The following is a 25,163-nucleotide window of genomic DNA, read 5'->3' on the forward strand; positions in this document are numbered from 1 at the left end:
TTTTTTTTTTTGGTTCTGCTGATGGTTAGCGAGTTAACACTCAAATTGCCAGGTTGTCACACTGTAGTATGTAATGCTTAGTATAAATGTTTTTCTCTTATTAGAATCAATATTTTATAGGTAATCCATAATGTTCTTATTAGAAAATGCTTTATTATCTTCTAAGATTTTAGATCTCTTGGCAGCAGTTCTATCACATTTCTGCTAGTTTTCTGTATTTCAATTATAATCATACTAAAACTTAGACAATATTTAAAGTATACATTACTTAAAACTTTATACAATTTCCCTGCAATACATCGGGTTTGCTTTTAACACCCAAATATATTATAACGATTTTTACACTACTCTAACAGTAAACAACCCATAAACATATTCAATTCCTTATTTTCCTTATTGTTACACTTACCATAAATTGGACGTAAACGTCTCTCAAATACAGCGGGATCTTGCACGTGTTGTGACATCACGTTTTAAATAATTGCCTAACTGACTGATTGACTGGCTCGCTCTATGGTTAAAAATTATGTTTTAGATTTTGTTATTTTCTCACTAAACAAGTAATATTTATGCACGCATATACGCGAAAACATACACACACTTTAATTCCCTTGAATATAAACGACAGATGATGTTATAGATGAGGAGATCTTTAATTCACCTGCACCTTCATTAGGTGTTTAAATTAATTTACTATTTTTATTAACACTTCAAAGTTCATTTGAAAAGAGAAAAAACTAATAAATACAATTGCAGGTGGTCAATGCAATTAGCAGAAATATCTTTTCGGTTTTTTTTATTTTTACAATGTATTTCTATATATATTTTCTATATATAAATCGAAAAAAAGAATTTATTTTTATTAGTCCACTACAACAAAATGCTCGTGCTCTAATTAAATTTTTTTCTATTTCTTTTTTAATTCTGCATAGATTTTTTTCAGCGACCGGTATGTCTGCCTCGTTGCACGCGTAACTTTTTCTTACAAATTAGTTTTATTATGAAAAGCAGAGTTTTTTTAACAGAATTTTTATAAAGGGCTTATAGTGGACTGTTATATAATTTACATTCCAATTTAAAATTAATATTTTAATATTTTTTTCATAGATTTTCAATGAAATAAAGTATTTTTTCTTAGCGACTGCAAATAAAAAATCTTCTTTTTCTCAACGAAAAGTCAGCGCAAACTGAGAATATGTTAAATGTCATATGAAAAGATAATAAGAAAACAGCGTGAGCTAAAGGGTTGCCAAAGTTGCTTAGAAGAAAAACACTGGAAAAAATGTATTTTTTGCTTTACTTTTCGAGACTTTTTATGTCTTACAGGACTTCCTTCAGATATTAGGGTTTTATTTTTTTGGTCTCCAATGACATCAGAATAATTTGTGGATAAGCAACAAATGTTGATAAGAATGTCTGTCATAAATATTTACATTTTTTGTCTGGTCGTTGTCTTTGCTAAAACATCTGTTATTCGATTAATTTAAAATGGCAAAATAAATACGGTTATTCATGAGCATGAACAGTGTATTTCAACAGAAACTTCTATCAAAATATTTGTTACACTTATAAATGTGGAAAAATGCTTTTTTAACAAATGAGAATCCCCTATATAAGGACCAATATACATATGAATCGAACTCTACGGATTTTGATGGTGTGATTAATATATTTGAATAAATTTAATATGTATTTTTTATTAAAATAAAAAAAAATTATGGGTGTAGGGTCTATTGTGAACCAATCCTCAATCATCATTATGTGAACCGATCTGCAATGATCCGAAACTGCTCAATTGTGATTCAGACTTAGTTGTTCGATGAAAAACGTGAACATTTGATGCCTCCTACCTCGAGATAGTTTACTCGAAAATGCTATAATAATCGGTATGTTTTGAAGCTCCTCTATGTATCCAGGTATTTACTGGCCTTCTCACAGTAAAGTTTTTCATATCTCACCCACAATATTGTGTTCAGACCCACCGGAATAGCGACCAAAGAGGAAATATTCTGTTATCCGATGAATCTGAACTAACTAACTAAGGATCATACATGAAAATCTCTACTATGAAAAATTTAGTAAAGAGCAGTCATAATTCTAAGTATTCCATGAAGGTATAGAGGTGCTTCAGTCATGGTGTGGAATAATTTTTCAGACTCTGATATTGAACTCATTTGACAAATAACAGAGAAAATGGACCGAATTTTAGATAAAAGTCTCCTTAAGTTATGAAAACATACCGATTATAATAACATTTTCGAGTACTCTATGTCGAAAATGGCCAAAAACACACCACAAATGTTGACAGCTAATAAGTAGGAGGTATCAAATGTTCGCGTTTTTCATCGAGCAATTCAATCCCCTGATCTGAACTCCAATTAAATAATTTTGGTTCATTGCAGTTCGGTTCACATAATGATTGCGTAAAATACCCATAGAACAACATTCTAAAGGATCAAGTAATGCCCCTGAAGGCTTCTATGACTCCCAGATGTGCTCCTGCTATAAACAAATATTATGCCATGAATTATTATGTTAAAAACTAATTAAAAAAGTGCTTTAGTTTTTGCCAATTAAAATCTAGTGAATTATAAATACCGTTAAAAATATAGGAACAACGCCGTTGCTAATTCTTGTCGGCACAGGTCTGTGATGCCAATGGAGCAGACATAGAACATTCATTCAACAGACATTTTATAAAAATGATTCTATGTAAAATAAATTTCAAATTTAAGTTTATGGTTCGCGTTGAGTTACAATTTAAAATTAATGGTGTAACGTATTGCTGCGTATAACTGTTCCAAGTTATGCTCACATTTGAAATAACTCTGTTCGGCGCTCGAGCTTCCTACATACATAAGTATGTATGTATGTCCTGAGAAATGAGATTAAAGTGTTTAACGTATTAAAACAACAAACATGTGGGCAATTTCGTGTCAAGTGGCCAATTTTAAAAACCGATATCTTCCGATTTGGATAAAATTTGCACCAAGGTACCATTGTATGGAGTATATTAGGCCAGGCACAAATTTTCTAGAACTGTGATCAAAGTTAAACATTTTGGTCATACAGCGTTTTACTCGAATGAGTGTAACTTTTCACCTATTGGTCCTAGCAAAAATTGTCCAAAGGAGTTTAGAAAGCTATTTCTTCACTGTTTTCAATATTTTGGAATGCGAGTGGAATATCTATCAAAAAATATTTTATTTTCAAAATGGACGATTTTGTTTACAATTTCCTTTAAGGGCTTAATGTGAGTGGGATATCCATAAAAAATATTTTTAACTGAAGAATAAGATTTTTTTCAAAATGCACGTTTTCTTGCTCAAAATAAAGCTTAGACCATTTCCTTTAAGAGCTTTGTGGTTACTTAGTGGAATTCGAGTGGGATATCTATCAAAAAAATATTTTAACTCAAAAACTTTGCTTTTTTAAATATGCCCCTTGATTACTACCAAGTTCTTTAAGTGGTCTAAGCTTTTTTTGAAGCAAAAAAACAAAAAACAAAAAAATCGTCCATTTTGAAAAAATATGTGAAAATTAAGTGCCAAATATTGAAATCTTATTCTTGAGTTACAAAATATTTTTTTAATACATAGATATCCCACTCGCACCCCATTAAGCGACTTAAAAGAAATTAAGCCCTTTAAGGAAAATTTGTTAAAAATATTTTTTTTTTAGAAACAATGAATATAGGTGAAAAGTAACATTCATTTGAAAAAAACCTTGTAGGACCAAAATGTCCAACTTTGACCCCCTCTAACTCCGGCAGTTCGTGACTAATGGAACTGAAAATTTGTGTCATCCAAATCGGAAGAGATAGATTTTAAAAGTTGAATCATTTGACACAAAATTGCCCATATGTATGTATGTATATTTATTAAACTGAAAAAACTATTTTGTTTGTTTAAGATACCCGAGAATGAAGAGTCGAAAGCAAAAAAATTTATGACCTCATGCCTTGGAGCTATAGATGGAAAACATAATGAAATAAAAACCGAATAATCCTGAAGATTTTCTTAATTAAAAGGGTACATATTCAATTGTTTTAATAAATTGAGAAATATTTAAAAGTTATTTCCCAAGAAAATTTACCTATTAATTTTGTTTACAGATACAGGTCGAAAGCAAACAATTTTATGACCAATGGAAATTTTCTCATTGTCTTGGAGCAATTGATGGAAAGCATATTGAAATAAAAAAACCGAATAATTCCAACCACTTTCTTAATTATAAGGGTAAATTTTCAATTGTATTAATGGGTATTACAATCGCCAATTATGAATTTTTATTTATTCATGTTGATACAAATTGCACTTTTGCCGATTCTAGATTGTTTAAAAACATACGGTTTTATAAATTGAGAAAACATTAAAAATTACTTTCCAAGAAAATTTACCTAATAATAATATTTCCGTGTAATTTAGTGGAAATATTTTCCTGACTTAGTAGATTATGTGGAATCATTTTTTTTTTTTGGAAATTTCGGATACACGAACATTGCTCTATAGACTAGAGAGTGATATGTGCCAAATTTCATTTAGCTATCTAACATTCCGCAGCAAAACCGCAGCCTGGGTTAAAGAGCAAGAATTATTGTGAAAAATTCGTTTGTGATTCGTTTGAAAAAGATACTATGACAAGAAGTCAATTTGTAACATAAGTATACAAGAATGAACAGGAAAGCATTTGCTTATTTAGAAAAATTGATTTCATCCGAAATTAGCTTTCAAATTTCTGTAACAGAACGCCTAGCACTAATCCTTCTTTTTTTTGGCAAGCGGATGTAACTATGCAGATTTAATCTTTTTAACTACAATTTCGGCAACTTATATTGCTAATATTGTAAAAGGAACTTGCCAAGCAATTATTTATGCCTTGTGAAATGATATTGAAGTAAGTTTATAATATCTTTAAACAATATACATATGTGTAACTTTCGGGTCAAGTGATCAAATTAAAAAAATTGATTTGGACGAATTAATACTATTGGATAGAAGGCCACACACAAATTTTCTATTGGTCAAGAACTGTCATAGTTAGTGGGGTTAAAAGTTTGACATTTTGGTCATACATGGTTTTATTCAAATGAGTGTAACTTTTCACCTATTGGTCCTAGCAAAAATTGGCCGAAGGACTTTATATAGCTATTTCTTCAATCCTTCTTTTATTTATTTTTAATAAAAAAAATATTGATTTATTTTTCAAAATGGACCTTTTTTCCAAAGAAAGCATTCCTCTAACTCCGGTAGTTCTTGACCGATAGAACCGAATTTGTGTCTGGCCTACAATCCAGTAATACTAACCTTGGTGCAAATTTCATCGAAATAGATTTTTTGTTGGGTCACTTGACATGAAATAAATGTGCTCATATGTATATTTATTTATTTTACTATAAAAATCGAATTTTTTTTTAGAGATACCTGAAAATGAAGAGTAATTGGGGACTCAGCATTTAGATACTCTGAACACCTTATAATCAGGAAATTCGTTATACTCAGAAAGCAAGAGCAAGATTTATTCTTGAAAATTCGCTTTAAAATTTTGGGTTCAAAAAAGAACACAACGCCCGAACAAGCTCAATTATTATCATAATATCGTCACCTAAAACGCAAACGGCCCTATCTAACAGTTTTAAAATTTTACAGGAGAAGCAAAAAAACAAGTCAAAAATAGCATTGAAAATAAAAAGTTTTCGATATTATTGATATATTTTAATAAATAATTATGTGTGATTGCAGTTTTTATACCCTCCCCCACCATCAGTGGTGATAGAGGGTATATATAAGTTTGTCATTCCGTGTGTAACACAAAGAAATATTCATCTGAGGCCCAACAAAGTATATATGTGCCAGGTCCTTTTCAAATTCTGAGTCGAATTAGCTATGCCCTTCGCTCACGTTAAAACTAAACAAAGGAAGTAAACCAAATTCACCGAAAATATTCATTGTTGTCCTAAGCAGTTTGGTATTGAAAATCGGTTCACTACCTCGAAAAAATTTACGTTTTTTCCTAATTCTCTAGTAGTTTTCACAAGGATCAATTATGTTCAAAATCAAAACAATGGATTCAAAACTTCCCATAGACCCCATACAAAGGTATATATTCTCGGAAATGTATTTATTGTTAACAACTTCGTCAAAAAAAATGTTTCAGATATATACGTATATGATATAAACAGAAATCATATTACCAACTTAGATCAGTATCGGTCCGTAATTAGTCACAGCTCTCATATAAGGACCACTTACGATAGCCACGTAAACGGACATTTTTCATTGCTAAATGAAGATATCGGTATAAAATAAACCACACTGAGAAGAATTTTCCAGATTGGTCCATAATTTGTCATAGATCACATAAAAGTTCCACTTTCGAAAATCATAAAAATCATTTCATTGATAAATAAATATACCGGACTAAAATTCTGCAAAATAACTTCTTAATAGGTGGCGCAAAAGTAATCCTCCTATCAGAAAATGCTATAAATTTTACAAGGCATGTCAGTTCTGTTTACTACACAAATGACAAAACAGAACTGACATTGGAGCCTCGCAAAATTTATAGCATTTTCTGATAGGAGGATTACTTTTGCGACACCTGTTATATACAAATCACTTCCAAATTTTTTCTGGGTAGGCCCATAATTTGTCTAGTCCGATATACGGTCTACGACATACCGATATACTTAAACGCACATATTTCATTGTTAAAAAGAGATTTCGTTAATATATTTTATGTATATATAAATCATTTTGAAAACTGTTTCGATCAGTCCATAATTGGTCAAAGCTCTAATATAAGATCAACTTTCTTAGGTTACTTCATCCCATATATTTCATTAATATATAAATATACATATATGGATAAAATACTGCGAAATTTTGTTCAGATTGGTCATATACATATTACATAAAGGTTATAGACTTGATCAAAGTTAGTTCCATAATTGTATAAAGCAACTAATAAATGATTTCTAAATGATAGCAACCTAATCAAGGAATATGTATCTAAAACTACTTAAATGGATTTTCAAAAAGTAGCTTACAGGCGGAGGGTATTTATGCCGATTTGTTTTTTTAACTTGTTTTCATTTGGAATAAAAAGAAAACTAAAGAAGCAAATCCAATTTTTTTGGTGATTTCTTTTTACATAATATTAAAAAAATACAATTTAAAAAAAATTTGGTGGTAACATCAATCTTTGCGATTTTTTCATGTACTACATGTCGCCTTTTAATTGAAAATTTACTTCTACAAAATACTCAGACAGTCTTCTTTGCTCAATATTTCGGCGACTATTTCTATTGGTCCAAGGTGGCACTATGTAAACCAATCCCATGATATAATCATGTTTTACTGTTTCCTTGCGATGGTGCCTTTGATTTATCTTCCCTGGGCGAAAACAGCCGTTTTTACAGAATCGACGAATTTTGTAGACTCATTATTCTACCTTTGTAGATTTATCATCCCAAATGTGTATACTCAACATCAAAGACACTAGATATAGCTATATATGTATGTACATATATGGGGAATTTCGTGTCAAGTGACCAAACTTTTAAAATCGATGTCTTCCGATTTGGATGAAATTTGCACCAAGGTTAGTAAGTACTATGGGATAGTAGGCCAGACACAAATTTTCAGCTCTATCGGCCAAGAACTGCCGGAGTCAGAGGGGGTCAAATTTGGACATTTTGGTCATACAGGGTTTTTTATTCAACAATTATCCAAAAGAGTTTTTTTTTATTTTTTTAAATTTTTTTTTAAATATTTTTTTTAATGGGACCTTTCTTTTGCTTAAAAGAAAGCTTATACAATTGTGAAAATGAGTTGCATAACAAGGAAAACAAATGGACAATGTAAAAATCCGGATTTTTAAATATATGCTTCTAAATCCCATTTTTTAATCTCTCGGATTCCGTTTTTATTTAAAATTGTTGAAAATTTAAAAACTCAGCTGAAAACTTATCCGGCTTACGGTCTATATAAAGTCGCCGTAGAAATTTTTAGTGCCAGCCGCCGTCGTTAATATTTGTCGGCGCAGGGCTCTAATACCAGTGGAGCAGACATAGAACATTAATAATAAAAAAAGAAAAACAAATGAGGCCTGAATTCCAACAGTTAAATAAATCTAATAGGAATATAATAAATTGGGACCATAGACTTTATAGTTTCCTATAACTTTGACAACAAAAGTTTTTGGCCAAAAGTAAACGACCGAAAAAATCAGTGTGTGTGCTAAAAGAAAAAGTTCCTGGCAAATTATTTTATACATAAAAATACTTTTTTTGATTTATTTGGTTATTTTTGGTGTCCCTAGTTGGGTTAAAACTTAATTTAACATTTTTAAAAACTAAAATTAAATAATTCTTAAAGGATTTCAAACGGCTGCTAGTTATCAGAGACAGACCCAACGACAATAAACTGAAACTCAACAAATAGCAGCAGCAGCAGAGACAGCAGCGGTTGTAATATAATAAAAGAACAGCGACCACAAAATAAAACTATAAAAATAAAGACTCTGCACAAAAGCGCAAAGGAGAAGGAGAGAAGACAAGATTGAAGTTTTTCACCTAAAGGTATTTTGCAATGAAATGAATGTGTCTTGGCTGAATGCTGTCATTGGTTCGATCATCAATACTACTGTGACATCTTGTGGCTCGGCCACTGCTCACATTTACGAGGCCTACCAGCTGCAGCGCGAACAATTGCTGGGCAACTACACGGTATTCGGAGTACTACAAGATACGGTTGCTGCTCTCCAACCCCAGGCGATCTATAGACGTTTCGTGAATACCTCAACCGAAGCCCTGGAGCACTTGATATACGCCATTGTGGTATACTTATTAGTATGCCTCTCAATATACGCCTTAATCTTCCGTTACAAAGGTCTGGGCAATATAAGATTGCCATGGCCAGCAGCAAATACAACTGCCAAAAGAATTCTATTCGTAATCTCACATCCAGACGATGAGTGTATGTTCTTTGGTCCTCTACTCTATTCACTGGCTCAGCACAAGCAATGTCAAATTTATTTACTCTGCTTGTCGAATGGTAATTGAATGAAATAAGGTTTTTCATTATTGAAATCTTTCTATGATTCATTTGTATTTTTGTTGCAGGAAATTTTGAAAAACAAGGTGCCAAACGCCGTGAAGAATTATGGCAAGCCTGTTCACTGTTAGGTATTCCCGAAGGCAATATTATACTAGTCAATGCTACCAACTTGCCCGATGATCCAAATGTTGACTGGAAAACCGATGCGGTAGCCAATATTATTTTGCATACTGTCGAATCGTTGGGCATTCAGGCCATATTTACTTTTGATCGTGATGGTGTTAGTCAACATCCAAATCATTGTGCTGTTTATTATGCAGCTGCGTCCTTATGTTTAGCTAATTTATTACCCAAAGGTAAGTATTTATTTATTAGTTGTCTTAAATTTATAACTAAAAATTTAAGATAACTTAAATTTAGCTATGACTACTGCGGTCTTAAGCTAAGATTGGTGAGTGATATCAATGTATTTTCTATTATTGTAGTAAATTGTTAAAAAAATGTTATTAAGAAAATTATGACAAAATAGCCTTAACATCTATTTTCAGATTGTAAATTCTATGCCTTGGACTCAATAAATATTTTAAGAAAATATTTATCTATTTTTGATATAATCTGTACATGTTTCATGTCAAAACATTGGTAAGTTTTTAAGTTCCTTTATAAATATATAGTATCAAATTGAATAATTCTATTTGATTTAAACACATTTATCAAATAAGAATTTATACAATATCTTTTACCGCACAGTGGGGAAATTTCGAATAATAGAAATAAATCTGTGTAATTAATATTATGTTCGATTTAGTTCGATATGTTTGAAAATGTTTTTAAAGCTAGTGAAAAACCTCTTGACCCTGACCATGAGGCTATGTACTAATTTCTAGTGCAAAATTAAATGTCTCCATCTAAAAAGGAAAGTTGAGATCTTGTCCCTAGAAAAAACTGAAAGTGAAATGATTGCATTCGGATCCAGAAAGAATTTTGATGAAATTGATAAAGCCGTACAATCCTGTCAGAGTCCTATGACTACACCTATCTATCAATCTATTATCTATCTATCTATCTATCTATCTATCTATCTATCTATCTATCTATCTATCTATCTATCTATCTATCTATCTATCTATCTATCTATCTATCTATCTATCTATCTATCTATATATCTATCTATCTCGGTCTTGGCCATAAGGTCGTTGATACTTTGCAATATATCCATTTTACTGTTCCACGAGTGCTTTGTTTATAGTAATCAGTTTCATTATATCACTTACAAAATTTCTCCATTCTACGACTAGACACGAATGCACCCTATGACTCCGACCCCACTCCCTACTTGGAAGACGATTTATTTCACTATTATAAACTTTACTTCATAAATACTACCTTTACTCCACTTCCAGGTGCATTTTAAGCTGGCAACAAGCATCCGTCATACGTTGTGCCATGAAAAAACATGAATCACAAATGAAATGGTTTCGTTGGCTCTACATAATATTTTCCCGCTACATGTTTATAAACTCAATGCGCGAAGTCAATTTGTATGATGTTGAATTGGAAATGCAAATACACGACAATTGAAACGGGAAACATGATCATGATTGATGGAATGGAATGGAATACATGCTGTAACCAAAAATGAAATTTAATTTTGCAATGAAAAAAAAAAAACCGTATTACCTTCGGAAAACACATCCAAAAAGAAAAATTTTAATCCTATATAAAAGTGTTTGACACAAATTTGTTTATTTATTTACTTATTTTGCAAAGCTTAAAAACTAAAGGCGTTAAAAGTGCGCCCAGACGATTCTACATGTAAAAAGAAATCAAACAAACAAAACGCTTTATAAACCTTAGATACTTTTTTTAAATTATAAATACTTTAATTTCACTTGTTTTTGTTGTTATTATACTTTAGGTATAAATATGTATTTTTTTTTGTTTTTGTATAATTTCAGGTTTAGTTGGTAGTTAACAACAACAAAATATTATGATTATTTTTATTTTAACAAAACGTTTTTTTCTTCCTATTAAAAGTGCACTGTTTAGATAAAAAGTGTGTTTAAAAAAACGTTTTTTTATAAACAAATACAAATTTAAGAACATTTCTTCTTAAGGCCTGGGTACATATCCGAACCATTTCTTTTAGAGCTGGTGATTTAAATAAATAATTATATAGTTTCTTTTTATTTTAGAATAAAACAATATGTCTGTAATTAAAACTTAGCCAATTATGTATGTATTTTTTAAATCCTGCCGTGCAGTGGGTGAAATTTCATTAAAATCACTTAGACAATATTTGAAAAGAAGAAATTGTAAAAGTACATTTTTAAAAATCAAATTTAATAAGAAAATATAAACAATATTAGTAAATTGCTCAAAAAACCCCCCAATGAAAAAAATAATCATACAAATTTGTTTTTATCTAAAAAAAACTCTTCAACATTTTCCCCTTAATTAAATTTCACTTGCTGTACGTCTTGAGATTTCCTTATCTTTTGTAACAATAACACGGTTCCGATAAAATTTTAATATTTTCTTTTTCTTTACAAATTCTTTTCAATAATTTCCTTTTGTAAATGCAATATATTATTATTATTATTTAAATGTTTAGTACACTATTTAATGTATTATTAATACAAGTATATAAAAAAAATATTGCAATTTATAGCTTTTAATATAAAACAAAAGAAAAACAACAACAACAAAAATAGTGTAATATTTAATCTAAAGTATGTTGTGTTTTTTTTTAAACTGATTTAATAAACATCTTTTAGCCAATAGTGAAAAAAAGTAATTCATAAGTTTAGGATGTACTTTATTAAATATATATTTATATAATAATGGCAGCGAAGCGATGAAGACAAAAAATGTTTTAAATCTTTTTAATTTGATTTTTCTTTCTTTATTTTGTAAAATAAAAAAAGATCTATTTATAAAATAAAAAAAAAATCTGTTAATTTAAAAATATAAAGTTTTACTTTTTGGCGTATAAAGAGCTTTCTTTCAAAACTTGTCCAAGTTTAGGAATATCGACAAAAAATATTTATACAGATTGATTGTCTTCAATATCCCTGTATAGAAAGATCTTTGTCAGTATCCTTAGACTACACCTATCCAGTTTTATAAGTGTCTTGGTAACACTCACTTCAAGCCATTGGCCATACAGCTAATTAATAAATTAATGTTTTGCAATGCATTCTACTATTTCAGGACTAATTGATAATGTCACGAATCTAATGGTAAACAGTCTCTAAGTCCCTAAAACCATTTCAACAATCTACAACCAGGCTAGAATGTATGTCATTCCGTATCATTTTCGTCGCTTTCCAGATCGCTAAGATCTCTGTTGGATGAATGTGATGAATGTAGTGAAGGAACCTAGCCAACATACAACTGAACCCCGGAATAGGGCTTGTAAACCTTGTAATCAAACTACAGGTCACAATTGTATAGATAATTCAATGAAATTTGGCACATGATCTTCTATGGTACCGAAGACAAAACCTATTGAAAATCGTTAACATCGGACCATTATTTCACCTAGCCAACATACAACTGAACCCCGGAATAGGGCTTGTAAACCTTGTAATCATACTACAGGTCACAATTTTAAAGATAATTCAATGAAATTTGGCACATGATCTTCTATGGCACCGGAGACAAAGCCTATTGAAAATGGTTAACATCGGTCCATTATTTCTCCTAGCCAATAACCCGACGAATAGGGCTTTTAAATTCATAATTATGTTTAATATACTCGTATCTCAACAAAAAGCTGCAAAACCAAGTGCTATACTAGCCTTGATGACCCTCATGAATTTTATAATTATAGGGTCTCATTTGACCATAGTACCTATACAAAGCCACCTTCAAAATTTGACTTAAATGTCCACAATTTTATTCAACAATAAATGTCTTAAGTATATCTGAGGCAAGGTACAATTCAACTACAATGCTTTATTATGAAAACTAAATCACATTTTATTTTTGTAACAGGTGTAGGGTATTATATGGTCGGCCTCGCCCGACTATAATTTCTTACTTGTTTTCCATATATTTGGATTAGTTTTGGACCAATCATAGTCCTTTTAGGAGTACTCTTTACATGCGTGTGCGGACTAGTTAACGCTCTGTCCTATATCTTTTGCCATTATCGAGAGCTTATCTAGTGAAGAGCCTCCGTGGATATACAATTTCCTTTGACGTCTTCCTGTCTTCTGATTCAAATAGCTTTTGAATACCTGTCTTTCGACAGTTTTGCGTCTCACTCGCACTGGTATAGTGTATTACTTCGTATAACAGTTCAAAGTTATATGTTGTCTACATTAACCTCGTGCTTTTGTATCACCTCAAGTGAGGATATGTTTTATTGGTGGAGACCATAGAATACTCAAACGTTTATACCCTGGTGAAGACAATAAAAACTCAACTTTTTCTAAAGCTTCCTATATGAAGATATAGGTCGACTTGGAGGATTTCCTTTAAACCAACGTGGGATACCCTGGTGTTTTGCTTAAGAGCTCAGCCATCAAACTAAATAATAAAAAAAATACTTCAACAAATTTCACAACAGGTGAATTTTTTTTCACGACTAAAAAGTACTTATTTCACGTGAAATGATGATTGGCTTTAGGAGTGATTATTTAAAGCGTGCTTAATACAACTTACCACCTCATGCACTCTCAATTCTCAACCTTTAAGGTAGGCATGTTGAGCGGCACTAATGGACCGAGTAATAATGGTTCGTTTCAAGAGTAGAGTAGTTATGTATGTCCCAACAGAAGACGCTGAAGATACTAAATAGAAAGGAAGAATTTTCAAGATTCAAGAAGACGAGGTCGATCAAAGAACATCTGGAGACACACGATACTCCCAAGAACTAGAAGGGTGTAATATTATACGGGGAAAATTGATTTAATAAAACTTTTTTATTTACAAAACTTGATTTGTAAAGAGAGCTTATATTATACTTAATTCTAAATAAATCTTAATAATTAATAATATAACAAAAAAAAAATAAATTTTATTAATAATTCATATTTTCTTTATTCATTCCTCTCATAGGCGTGCGTTTGTTAATTTGTAATTTCATCATTTTATTTTCGTCGGCACATTTGGTAGTGATGGCATTGCGCACTTCCTTATCGGAAACATTGCACTTGCGTGTAACGGCGAATATAATATCGGCTATGATTAATGGATCCAACATTTGCTTAAGGGGTTTGCCTTGATCCTTAAAAGCTGGCGAAGGTCTACCGGTCATCGAATGTGTGGCCAAGACTTTGCGATCGAATATGGCCATAAGAAGTTTTCTTGTCGCAATCGAGGCGGAAGTCCAATTCATATTTTCATAAAGTTTCGCTGGTATGCGGGTATTATTGGGTCCTATGGACACCATGACGTTGTCAATATTGACGCCACCTTCACTATTAAACGATGGTGAATTACTATTTTCTGAGGCTATAGAGGTCTTATTGATTTGCACTGGTGTTAAGGTTTGGATGTTTTTAATTTGAACTTTACCGGTCTTGGGCAAACTATTACCATTACTGAAACGTTTTTGTACAGGAGGTTTATAGGAAACATCTAGCTGCTCTGAGGTCAGCTTCCGCTTCTTTATAAAATGCTGCTCATTGGGTGTAGTATCTGATAATGTTTCAACAACTCGATTATTCTCAATATTGTATTCAGTTTTAACCTCTATATTTTCTTCGGGCTCCAGACAAATTTCCAAGCGCTCGGAATCAGCTGAACTATTTAAATTTAATGCTCCATCATCTTCTGCCAGCTCAATTTCAATCGGTTCACCACTATGATTTGCTATACCTTCAGCAATAATGGTGTATTTAACACTTTCACTAGGAGAACAATTCACTTGGGAAATGGAGTTTACGGTGTTGACAATTTTTGGACTTGATTGTGCTATACCATTTATAATATTGCTATTAGTGTTACTATTGCAGTTAACATTACTGATAGGTTCTGGAGCTGATGTTTGCTGCTGTTGCGATAATAATGCTGATGTCCTAGCGGAGGTGGCATGTATTTGTGATAACAATTCGCTGTGAGCCTTGAGATTTTCTTCTAGTATTTTGATTTTCTCCTCTAGTTCCTTTTCTCTTTGAGATTGTTTCTCCAAATTTTCAATTTCATATAAATATGAAAAATCGTCGCTTGTAGTTTGTGACCAGGCATTAACCATTAGGGGGCGATCTTCAGTTTCCAAAATGCCTTTGAATTTATTGGCAGATCCAACCATTACTGTCATGGGTTGTAGTTGTACCATTTTTGCTTCCATTTTAAATATTGTTCTTAGTTGGTTTTGGATATAAATCGGTAAAACTTTTATAAAGATGATTAATTTTTTAATATCACTTTATACTTTGACGTTCAAATAAGTTCTGTTTGGAAATTCTTACTCCGTACTCCTTTAAATAGTTGGCTAATATCGACTCTGGGTGTCTTTTTACCTGTTGAAATCCTTTGTTACCTGCTAGATGTACTAGTTGCATGTTTAACAAGAATACTTACCAATTAGATCAAGGATAGTAGGAAAGATCATTTGAAATTCTTACTAAACTACCTAAATTTGTAAATTCCAATTGTTTTTACAATCCAACAGCTGGTGCATCAAATAATTTACTAATCCTATTTAAGCAATAATATTAGTGAGAATTTCATAAGAACTACGGAAAAAATAACTCCTGACATAAATCTGTGACCTCAAAATGTCCACAGTTATCTTACAAGAAACCATATTAATCTAAGGCCGTATTGGACTGTAATATATATACTTTGGGCATCAAAGGTGTACCAGGACTTTCTGGATTAATCGGCAACGAAAGTACGATGTATTTGCTTTAAAGGAAAATGAACCCAAAGAATGCAACCTGGAATGAGTTGAAAATATGGGCGGGAAATTCTGTAAGTGAACTAATGAAACGGTGATTAGAACCACAGAGATCCTATGCGGTTACACTAACGAGAAAAGGTTTCTCGTCCTCAGAACGAGCAAATTCGAAGATAGTATAATTGTACATATTCTAACTGGACACACAAATGCACAACTATGCAAAATTGGACGTATGAATTCAAACGAATGTATAAGAAGTGGGGTGGACATTATGGACTTTCTTTGTCGTTGTATGTATATAACTATTGTATATATCCATCAATAGTGTCAGTATTGGTGTTCGGTTTTGAAGACTCGATTAATCTACAGACATATTTATGGAAAATGTCAATATCCTAGCTCTCCTTTTAGGGCCTAATATGCTTTCAATTGACTGATATAAATACTATGTCAAATTCAACAAATTCACTAAAGAACATCGGCATTAGCAGACATCAACTCAAGAACTCTACAAAAATTGAGGCAACTGTGTTAAGAGTACTCCTCAAAGACCTAGGACCAAAACTAATCGAAATTAAAAAAAAAAACATGCTACATTTAACAAATCAAGAGAGTAGTTTTGAGGTTGTCTAAATGGATCAGGGGAATGTAATGTAAACTATAACAACACTAATAGTTAAATGTCTATACTTAATTTTCCACCATTAAAACTTTTAGCATAAATTAATTGTTCATCAATTCTTATGAAGTTCTCATTAGGATATTTTGTATTGATATCATCATTTAGGTAGTACAGTTAAACAAACGCCTTATTAGTGTACAGTTGTATGGTCCTGCTGGTGGTATATAAAAATAAATTGGAATTTACTGTGACAGGTAAAATTAAGGTATTTTAGTAAGAAATTCTAAATATATTTCTTTCTAATCTAATTGGCATTCTAGTTGACTGATTTATGGCACTAGCAGCAATATAACCTTTAAACCTCAAATACGAGTACGTCTCTGTGGCGCTAATAGTTTGTCCAGAATCAGTAAAGTTCGATTTATAAACATACAAACCTTAATAGCAGTGCAAAACAGCAAGATCTTTTCAGCCTCAGAAAATAGTAATAGTGAAGGAGAAGTTAACATTTACAATGTCGTTATATCACTACATCCAATGACACCTGCAAAACTTTATTGTAATAGTGAAGGAGATGTTAACATTGACAATGTCTTTGTATCAATACGTCCAATGACACCTGCAAAACTTTATGAAAACGTGAATAGGACTCTGTCCTCTATTGCGACAAGAAATCTTATTGCCGGCCATATTCGATGCCAAAGTTGTTGATGACTGGCAAGCTTTCGCCATCTTTTAAGTATCAAGACAAACCACTTAAATAAATATTTTCGATCGATAATCAACAATAACCACCTTTATGCATTGAACTTTTGGTATTTACATACTTTAGCAATCACTCAAAATGTTTCTATTGATTTGTAATGAAAAATTTAATATTCTATTTAAACTGCATACTTAACTCACGTTGAAAGATAAAACAGTGTTTGTGGTAAAACAGGACACAATACAGGAATTGTCGGCAACATTGTTAAAATTTCCCTCATCTAGGGAAATTTAATTTTCTGTTTTAAATAATATTGCCAGAATTAATATAATTTTATAGCGCATAAATTATGTGTTTTTTGGCCTTTGCTGAAAATAGATGTAAACGCTGCTGCTACGTGTATTCCCTTGCAAGTCAGTTTTATTTCTCCATTGGGTTTATCATCAGCACTGCAGAAATGCTAAAATCGCAGCAAAAACACAGTGTTTTTTTATAAATACAATATGGCATGAATATTTGTACCCTTATAATGATTTATATCAAAATAAAGCTAAAAAGTTAGATGTCATTTTGCCTGTTTTTAATACCTTCTTTGTATCCTACGCCACAAGTTCTTTAGCATACATTTTTTGTTTTATTTATAGCGCGTTATTCTACAACTTTTATATATTTTTTCAACAATGTGTATTCAAATTTTAGTTATAATATTAGAAAGAAAATATAGATATATTGGTATTAAAGAACAAAAAATCGGCGAGAAGCATTAAAAAAATATAATGGAAAGCTAACAAATGGAATTATGTATAAGAAGTTGAAAGAACCGCGGACTATAAAGCAAAGGCGTAAATGTAAAAAGGATATCATTAAAAAATGCAAGAAAAAAAAACATTCCAACAATTTTGGAAAATAAGTTGAAGTGAAAAAAGTTTTATGTATGTCAACACATCAATTCAAGTTTTTTCAACTGTAAGGCCTAGGAACAGAAAAATATTTAACAAATCCAGAAGATACCCGACAAATGTAATGAAATTAAAAGTGAAATAAAATTATTAAAAATTAAAAGGATACCGTCACCAGACATAATCGTGGAGTTTTAGGTGTAAATTTACAATAATATAGTGAAAATTGCCGCAACCAGACATAATCGTGTAGTTTTAGGTGTAAATGTACAACAGTATTGTGAAAATAAACTTTCAGTTAAAACTTTTGGGTTAATTGCACAGAGAACCTATGTATATCTGGAAATAGAAAGTATTTGATATAGAAGAGAATCAAATTTAATGTATTATTGCAGATAATGGACGAAACATGGTAAAGAATGCAGAGATATTGAATAAAAACTACGGTAACTTAAATGGAAGTGGGGTAGAATCGGCTTTGGGTCAATTCCATTGATGCATTTCCGAAAAAGCCCATAATTTCTAACATCGATGTAGTTTAATTTTCCCGACGTGCATAGAATGAAATATCATTAATTATTTGGTTTTTCATTGGTTGAATTGTTTGCAGCTTATTTAAAGCTTCCATTTTAAAAGCCAAATTAGTTGGAATAACACAGTAATCTTATTCCATAAAACCGGCTCTATACAATTCTAAAAATACATTAAAAAAGAATCTTATTAAGCTTTGGGAGTAAAATACATATCGGCAATTTCGTGTCACGTGACCCAGGCTTGCTTTTGAGAAGTTTCCCATTGGCAAAATCGGTCTATATATAACACAAATATGAGCGAAAATCTGAGACTACCTCTGAAAATTTCTTTAACAAATTATAAAAAAAGCATAAAAACCTTCAACAACGAGATAAGCAGTTATATTTGGGTAATACAGTTTTTATTTGTTTGAGTGTGGTAATACAGTTGAATTTTTTATGAATAGGTAATGCAGTTGTGTATGTTATGTGTGATATTTGTGTAAAGATACAACATCTATTTCTGCGATTGTATCATACAAGTCAACGCAAAATGCGACTTGTACTAGAAATGATGTGTTTCTTTGTTATTGTTGTTTTTTACTTTGATGCAGATATAAATATAACGGTACATAAGAAAAATACAAAAATAAAATAAGTTGAAATTTTTTAAAATTAAATTCTTAAAAATAAATAAAAACCGTTTTTTTTAAACATACTTGGTGAAGGGTACATAAGATTCGCCACAGCCGAACATAGAACTTTGGCTTGTTTAACTGGGTGCCGGCACTTTTTAGTGTAGCCATACTGTCATACTCCATATTCTCGGCTTACACAGGAAAACTTTTTTGGGAAACTTTTGAATTTGTGTATGAGAAAAAGAGAACGAAATATCAACCATCTCTTTCTCCCACACACAAAATCAAAAATTTCACAAAAACTGTCTGAAGCTCCACATATATAAAAAATAAAATTAATTCACTGCTTTTCTGAGCAGCAGCCAGCATAGTGCCGGTTCACACTGGGAACCTTTTTTTTGGAAACTTTTAATTTTGTGTGTGAGATTCTCTTACACACAAAAATTCTATTTCTCTTACACACAAAAATCAAATGTTTCCCAAAAAAGTGTGAACCGGCACATAGCTGTATAATCACCAAATTCATACCAAATTTGGTAGTACTTTTTTTAAGTGCTGTCAAAACCAATATAGAAAAAATATGAATTTTAAAATACTGATTTAACAGAATATTGTTTATTTTTATGTTAAAAACCGGTATTATATTAGAAAATATTCAAAATGCCGATTTTTCAAAATATTTTCTTCCAAAATCGCGCTTTTTAATCACTAGCATCTCGCTTCTATTCCATAACGTTGAAAATTTTAAAAGCACAGTTGCAAATTTAGCCGGTTTACATGCGATTTTGAGCCGCCACCGAAATTTGAATTGTCAAATATCGCTGCCGCCGTTGTCAATGTTTGTCGGTGCAGGTCTCTGCTACATTTAACAGATGGATTTTTCGAGCGGCTACAAATAAAAGTTACGTTCGTAATTGGAAGATAAAAAAGTAAAGAAAATTAATTTCCAATAAATTAAAATTAATTAATTAGAAATTTTTAAAACTTGAAGAAACCTAAAGCAAAAGTGTTAAATAAACAATATTTAATAAAGTGAGAATCATTTGAAGAAAAAAAGGCAAAAAAAAAATTTGCCAATACACATACAAAAAATAAAAGAAAAAAAAACTAAAAGGAGGACGTCATCAAAGAAACATTGTTGGAGACAACTTTTTTCAGATATTTTATGTGTGCGGAGTAGATGTGAAAAAAATTCAATAGATTTTTTCTTTATTTGCAAATTCTCTAACGTGTATTTAATTTAATACAAAGTTTTAATTTATAGCTTAAAATTTCTGTTTTTTTTTTCTAAACTTAATCCAAAGTTATTTAATTTCTGTTAAAATTCAATTAAAAATGTTTGTAATATAGGATTTTTCAACATATTTTTTTTTAACATAAATTATACTTTTTTATATTTGCCAGCTCAGAGCCACGACCTTCTCTCCCCGTTACGACGACAACGGTTCTCCTTCGATATATTTCCCCCTTTTTATATTTGTTTCCTTCTTCATCACACCATTACTACTCTCACACACAAAAATAATAATAAAAAAATACAACAAACATTTGTACGTACAACAACAAATAAATACGAATAAAGTGAATGCTGCTGATATCAGTGTCAAATTTAATATCAACAACAACAAAAACTACTAAACAGCAACTATAATAACAAAATTTGTGAAGAAAAATATATTTTCAATTTCATTAAAGAAAAACAAGTGAACAAATTCAATCGTTATTAACAATTGTGTATTAATATTTAATTAATTACAACAAGTTAAAAGAAAATCGTAAAAAATGCTGATTAAAGAATTGTAAGTATAAATTACATGTTTTTTCTTTTTTTTTTCTTTTCACTTTTATACCCTATTTTGTATTTAGTAATAGCAAAAAAAAAAAAAAAAAAAAAAAACAATAAATTTGCTCTCTTTTCTTTGTTTTCTTATTTTAATCTCTTCGTTCCTAAGTTTGTCATTTAGAAAGTGTCCTTTTTTTGGGGCCAACAAATGTTTTATTGATTTTCTTAAATTTTATAAGTTTAAGCTTAAATATTTCATTAAATTTTTAAATATTTTTTTTTAATTTTATATTTATTGTTTTATTGTTAATAACAAAATATTTGCCGCTTAATTTCTTATTTTTTGTGATAAATCGATTAACTAGTTTGACTTTTTTTGTTATAATTCTCTCATGGTCACTTTCTTTCTCTCTCTTTTTCTTCTTATTGGATGATAAAGAAAAACACATGTGTTTTTTTTACAATAGTTTGACATTGTTATTATTGCTAATTTAGCGTTTTTTTAAGTGTTATTATCTAATCGGGATTACGTGCAGAGGCTTAAGTTTGAATTATTCATAAATGTTAAGTTGTTGGAGTTAAAAATTGTTTATAAAACTTGTTAAATTAATGAATATTTAACAAATGTTTTTTATGTTTTTAAGTACGAGTTTAAAAATTCATTTAATTCCTCAATTATCTTAATAAAATCAAGTAGTTCTTTAAGAATTTGTACATATTTTGTGTAGGAAATTAAATAACTGCTCAGCTTACTATAGATTAAAGACTATAAACTAGATTATAGACTAGACTACATATACATAGATAAGACTATATACTAAACTACAGACAAGACTATGACTAGACTATGGACAATAATATAGACAAGACTATGACTAGACTATAGACAATAATATAGACAAGACTATAGACTAGACTATATACTAGACTATAGACTAGACTAGACTAAATACTAGACCAGACTATATACTAGACTAGACTATATACTAGACTATATACTAGACTAGACTAGACTATAGACTAGACTATAGACTAGACTATAGACTAGACTATATACTAGACTATAGACTAGACTATAGACTAGACTATAGACTAGACTATAGACTAGACTATATACTAGACTATAGACTAGACTATAGACTAGACTATAGACTAGACTATAGACTAGACTATAGACTAGACTATAGACTATACTATAGACTAGACTATAGACTAGACTATAGACTAGACTATAGACTAGACTATAGACTAGACTATAGACTAGACTATAGACTAGACTATAGACTAGAATATAGACTAGAATATAGACTAGACTATAGACTAGACTATAGACTAGACTATAGACTAGAATATAGACTAGAATATAGACTAGACTATAGACTAGACTATAGACTAGAATATAGACTAGACTATAGACTAGACTATAGACTAGACTATAGACTAGACTATAGACTAGACTATAGACTAGACTATAGACTAGACTATAGACTAGACTATAGACTAGAATATAGACTAGACTATAGACTAGAGTATAGACTAGACTATAGACTAGACTATAGACTAGACTATAGACTAGACTATAGACTAGACTATAGACTAGACTATAGACTAGACTATAGACTAGACTATTGACTAGACTATAGACTAGACTTTAGACTAGACTTTAGACTAGACTATTGACTAGACTGTAGAATAGACTACAATGTCCATGGCCACTACAACACTTTTTGATGTGTCTTTAACGTCCATGGACAAGTCCATGTCATACCACCGTTCCGGCATAGTTACTTAAAGAATGTTGCCATTAAAAGAACCCCAGTCATATATAAGTATCTGCATATTTCTTCTTATTATAAATTAAAATATTTTTTTATCTAATAACTATACAATTTATCATTAATATTCAAATAGTATTTATCAGGTGCAATAGGCAGTACGGAAAAATATGTATAATTGGTTTACGACAATAATGAAAGGCGGTAAATTTAATAGAAAAAATACACATTTTTTATAAACGCCTAGATAACGATTTAAAAAAACTTTATTTAAATATTAACGATGCAGTTAAGATAAAAAGTTAACTGCGTGTAATGGTTGTTTTGCGGGAAAATTATAATTTAAAATTTGAAAAAAAAAAGATTTTTAAAAGGAATAATTTTAATTTAATATTTTATGTTTATTTAGAAGATGGCATTGAAAATACATGACTTTTTTAAACTTATTTAAGTTAGAGTATTGCATTTGTTAAAGATGTTTAGATGGCCGGAGTTAAAGGTTATAATTTCTAAAAAGTATTATAATAAAATACCGTCTAATGAAAGCTCCTTACTCTATAAATTACCAGGTAATTATTTGAGACTATAAGTCTATAGAGCTGCTTAAAGAATTTAACCTTTTCCTTTAAAACTTAAGTTTCTTTTATATTATTCTTTTGGATTTCTATTCTTATTAGGTTATTCCTTTTTGTTACCCTAAACATTACATTAAATTTCAATTAACAATGTTGTTTTTACAAATGTTAAGAAAAAATTTCAATTGAAATGCAGTTGAATTGTACAACTCTTGTTTTTACACTTGTGAAAAATACACATACAAATTTTATTTATATGCTTCCAAAAAAGTATGTATTTAATTTTTAATTGCTTTTCTTTATTGGTATTGTCTTTAAAAGAAAATGGAACAGAAAGATTTCTCTTCGTACAAATAATGTGAAAATGTCGGTAACAAATGTTTTGTCAAGTTCTTCATACGTTTGGGGAATAAAACATATTTTATTTTAAGTTTGTTAAAAAGATTAAGTAAGTTTAAATCTATTTTAATTAAAGAGAATTGAGGTTGAAGGTTAAATAGACCGAAATTGAAACAATACCAAATATTGTTTAAAGTTTTTGTTGGAATTTGTGAAACCAAATAATGTTTTCCCCTTAGTAACACTGCTAAAATTATATTGCCAAATATTGTAACTGTCATTATCAAAATAATTTTCAAAATATATTGTCACTTTTACTTTATAAATATTGTTTTATATTTTTAGTACCTTAAACATGAAAAATTGTTGTCAGTAACAATAGATAAAACAACAAAACTAAACATAGATCTTAAAAGAAATGATGCAGTTGCGAAATAAAAGAAATTGACAAAAAAAAGTAAAAGAGAAAAAAACAACAAATTAGAACTAATAAATCAATGAAGAAAATAAGTGCCATTAAATAGATGACGATAAGAAAAAAAATAGCAACAACAATACTATATAAAATTATATAAATAAAATTAAATTTGCCAATAAACACATTATAACTAACAAACACACTTATTTATTTACCTACATACATACATAAATACCTACTTGTATAAGATATAATTTTTAGATAATAGATAGAGGACACTGGCACAATACCCCGCCCCCATATGATTTAAAGTCTTGGTTGTTAACAGACATGGCAATATTCAAATAGTATTTACATTTGAATTAAACTGTATTTTAGTACTTTTTTGTAGGCGATTTTTTTTCAATTCACTAGACTATTGACTGATCTATGGTCTAGTATATTTAATAACTGGTATTTGCCTTTATTAGTCTTTTAATTATTCGATAGACTGGTCTATGGACTAGTCTATGTACTAGACGATTGACTTATCTTTGGGCTATCGACTAATCTTTAATTAGTTTGTAAACTAGAATATTGATAAATCTATGGATTGATTTCTCACAGTTTAATTAGTTTATTCCATTGACTAGGCAATAGGCTTGTCCGTTGACCAATCTAGTCTATGGACTAGTCTGTTGATTAATCTATTGACAAGTCTGTTGACTAGTCCATACACTAGTTTATTGACTAATCCTTTGACCAGTTTATTGACTAGTTTATTGACTATTCTATGACCTAGTACATGTTCAATTCTAATCTCTATTCTATTAAATAGTCTGTACTATTACTGACTTGTCTATTGGCTATTCTATTGACTAGTATACTGACTAATCTGACTAATCTATTGGCTAGTCTGTGGGCTAGCCTGTTGACTAGTCTGTTGAATAGTTTATTGACTAATCTATTGACTAGTCTGTTTGCTAGACTATAGACTAGTCT

The 25,163-nt window shown here is 30.4% G+C and overlaps 4 protein-coding genes across 13 annotated transcripts in view; 2 read left to right on the plus strand and 2 right to left on the minus strand.

The window, feature by feature from the left end:
• The window catches only part of LOC119602687 (phagocyte signaling-impaired protein), a 9,582-nt gene extending 8,395 nt beyond the window's left edge, over positions 1-1,187 (minus strand). The window contains exons 1-2 of one of the 2 annotated variants that reach the window (XM_037954324.1): positions 602-1,187; positions 410-511 (exon numbers count right to left, since the gene is read on the minus strand). In XM_037954324.1, coding sequence (XP_037810252.1) covers positions 410-467 — 58 coding nt within the window. In that variant the 5' untranslated portion in view covers positions 468-511; positions 602-1,187. Of the gene's footprint in view, positions 1-409; positions 512-595 lie in introns of both variants that reach the window. The other variant, XM_037954323.1, reaches the window with a different exon arrangement.
• Positions 1,188-8,026: 6,839 nt separating this feature from the next.
• On the plus strand, positions 8,027-10,837 carry LOC119602698 (N-acetylglucosaminyl-phosphatidylinositol de-N-acetylase). Its single transcript, XM_037954346.1, has 4 exons — positions 8,027-9,056; positions 9,125-9,415; positions 9,608-9,701; positions 10,463-10,837. Exons 1-4 carry the CDS (start codon positions 8,597-8,599, stop codon positions 10,638-10,640), a joined length of 1,023 nt encoding a protein of 340 aa, XP_037810274.1. The 5' UTR covers positions 8,027-8,596; the 3' UTR covers positions 10,641-10,837.
• Positions 10,838-13,982: 3,145 nt separating this feature from the next.
• Positions 13,983-17,275, minus strand: LOC119602711 (protein insensitive-like). Of its 2 annotated transcripts, XM_037954364.1 has the most exons (3): positions 16,975-17,275; positions 15,594-15,952; positions 13,983-15,532 (listed from the first exon to the last, which is right to left on the minus strand). In XM_037954364.1, the coding sequence occupies exon 3, from the start codon at positions 15,358-15,360 to the stop codon at positions 14,089-14,091; it is 1,272 nt and encodes a 423-aa protein (XP_037810292.1). In that variant the 5' UTR covers positions 15,361-15,532; positions 15,594-15,952; positions 16,975-17,275; the 3' UTR covers positions 13,983-14,088. The 2 variants fall into 2 exon arrangements, with proteins under 2 accessions (XP_037810292.1, XP_037810293.1); XM_037954365.1 differs by having other exon boundaries at positions 15,594-17,275.
• Positions 17,276-20,127: 2,852 nt separating this feature from the next.
• The window catches only part of LOC119602713 (phosphatidylinositol transfer protein beta isoform), a 49,998-nt gene continuing 44,962 nt past the window's right edge, over positions 20,128-25,163 (plus strand). For 2 of the 8 annotated variants that reach the window (XM_037954367.1, XM_037954374.1), the window contains exons 1-2: positions 20,128-20,221; positions 20,697-21,091. In XM_037954367.1, the coding sequence (XP_037810295.1) occupies positions 21,075-21,091 (17 nt within the window). In that variant the 5' untranslated portion in view covers positions 20,128-20,221; positions 20,697-21,074. Of the gene's footprint in view, positions 20,524-20,696; positions 21,092-25,163 lie in introns of all 8 variants that reach the window. The other 6 variants (XM_037954368.1, XM_037954375.1, XM_037954370.1 and 3 more) reach the window with 6 other exon arrangements.

The sequence above is a fragment of the Lucilia sericata genome, unplaced genomic scaffold (genome assembly GCF_015586225.1).
Source record: "Lucilia sericata isolate MDLA Ls3-8-SP2 unplaced genomic scaffold, ASM1558622v1 Contig000249F_arrow, whole genome shotgun sequence".
NCBI lineage: Eukaryota > Metazoa > Arthropoda > Insecta > Diptera > Calliphoridae > Lucilia > Lucilia sericata.

Coding starts and splice junctions, on each gene's coding strand:
- LOC119602698 (XM_037954346.1), top strand. CDS start 8,597: ATGAATGTGTCTTGGCTGAATGCTGTCATTGGTTCGATCATCAATACT. Junction 9,416..9,607: donor AGCTAATTTATTACCCAAAG/GTAAGTATTTAT, acceptor ATCTATTTTCAG/ATTGTAAATTCTATGCCTTG. Junction 9,702..10,462: donor TGTTTCATGTCAAAACATTG/GTAAGTTTTTAA, acceptor CTCCACTTCCAG/GTGCATTTTAAGCTGGCAAC.
- LOC119602711 (XM_037954364.1), bottom strand. CDS start 15,360: ATGGAAGCAAAAATGGTACAACTACAACCCATGACAGTAATGGTTGGA.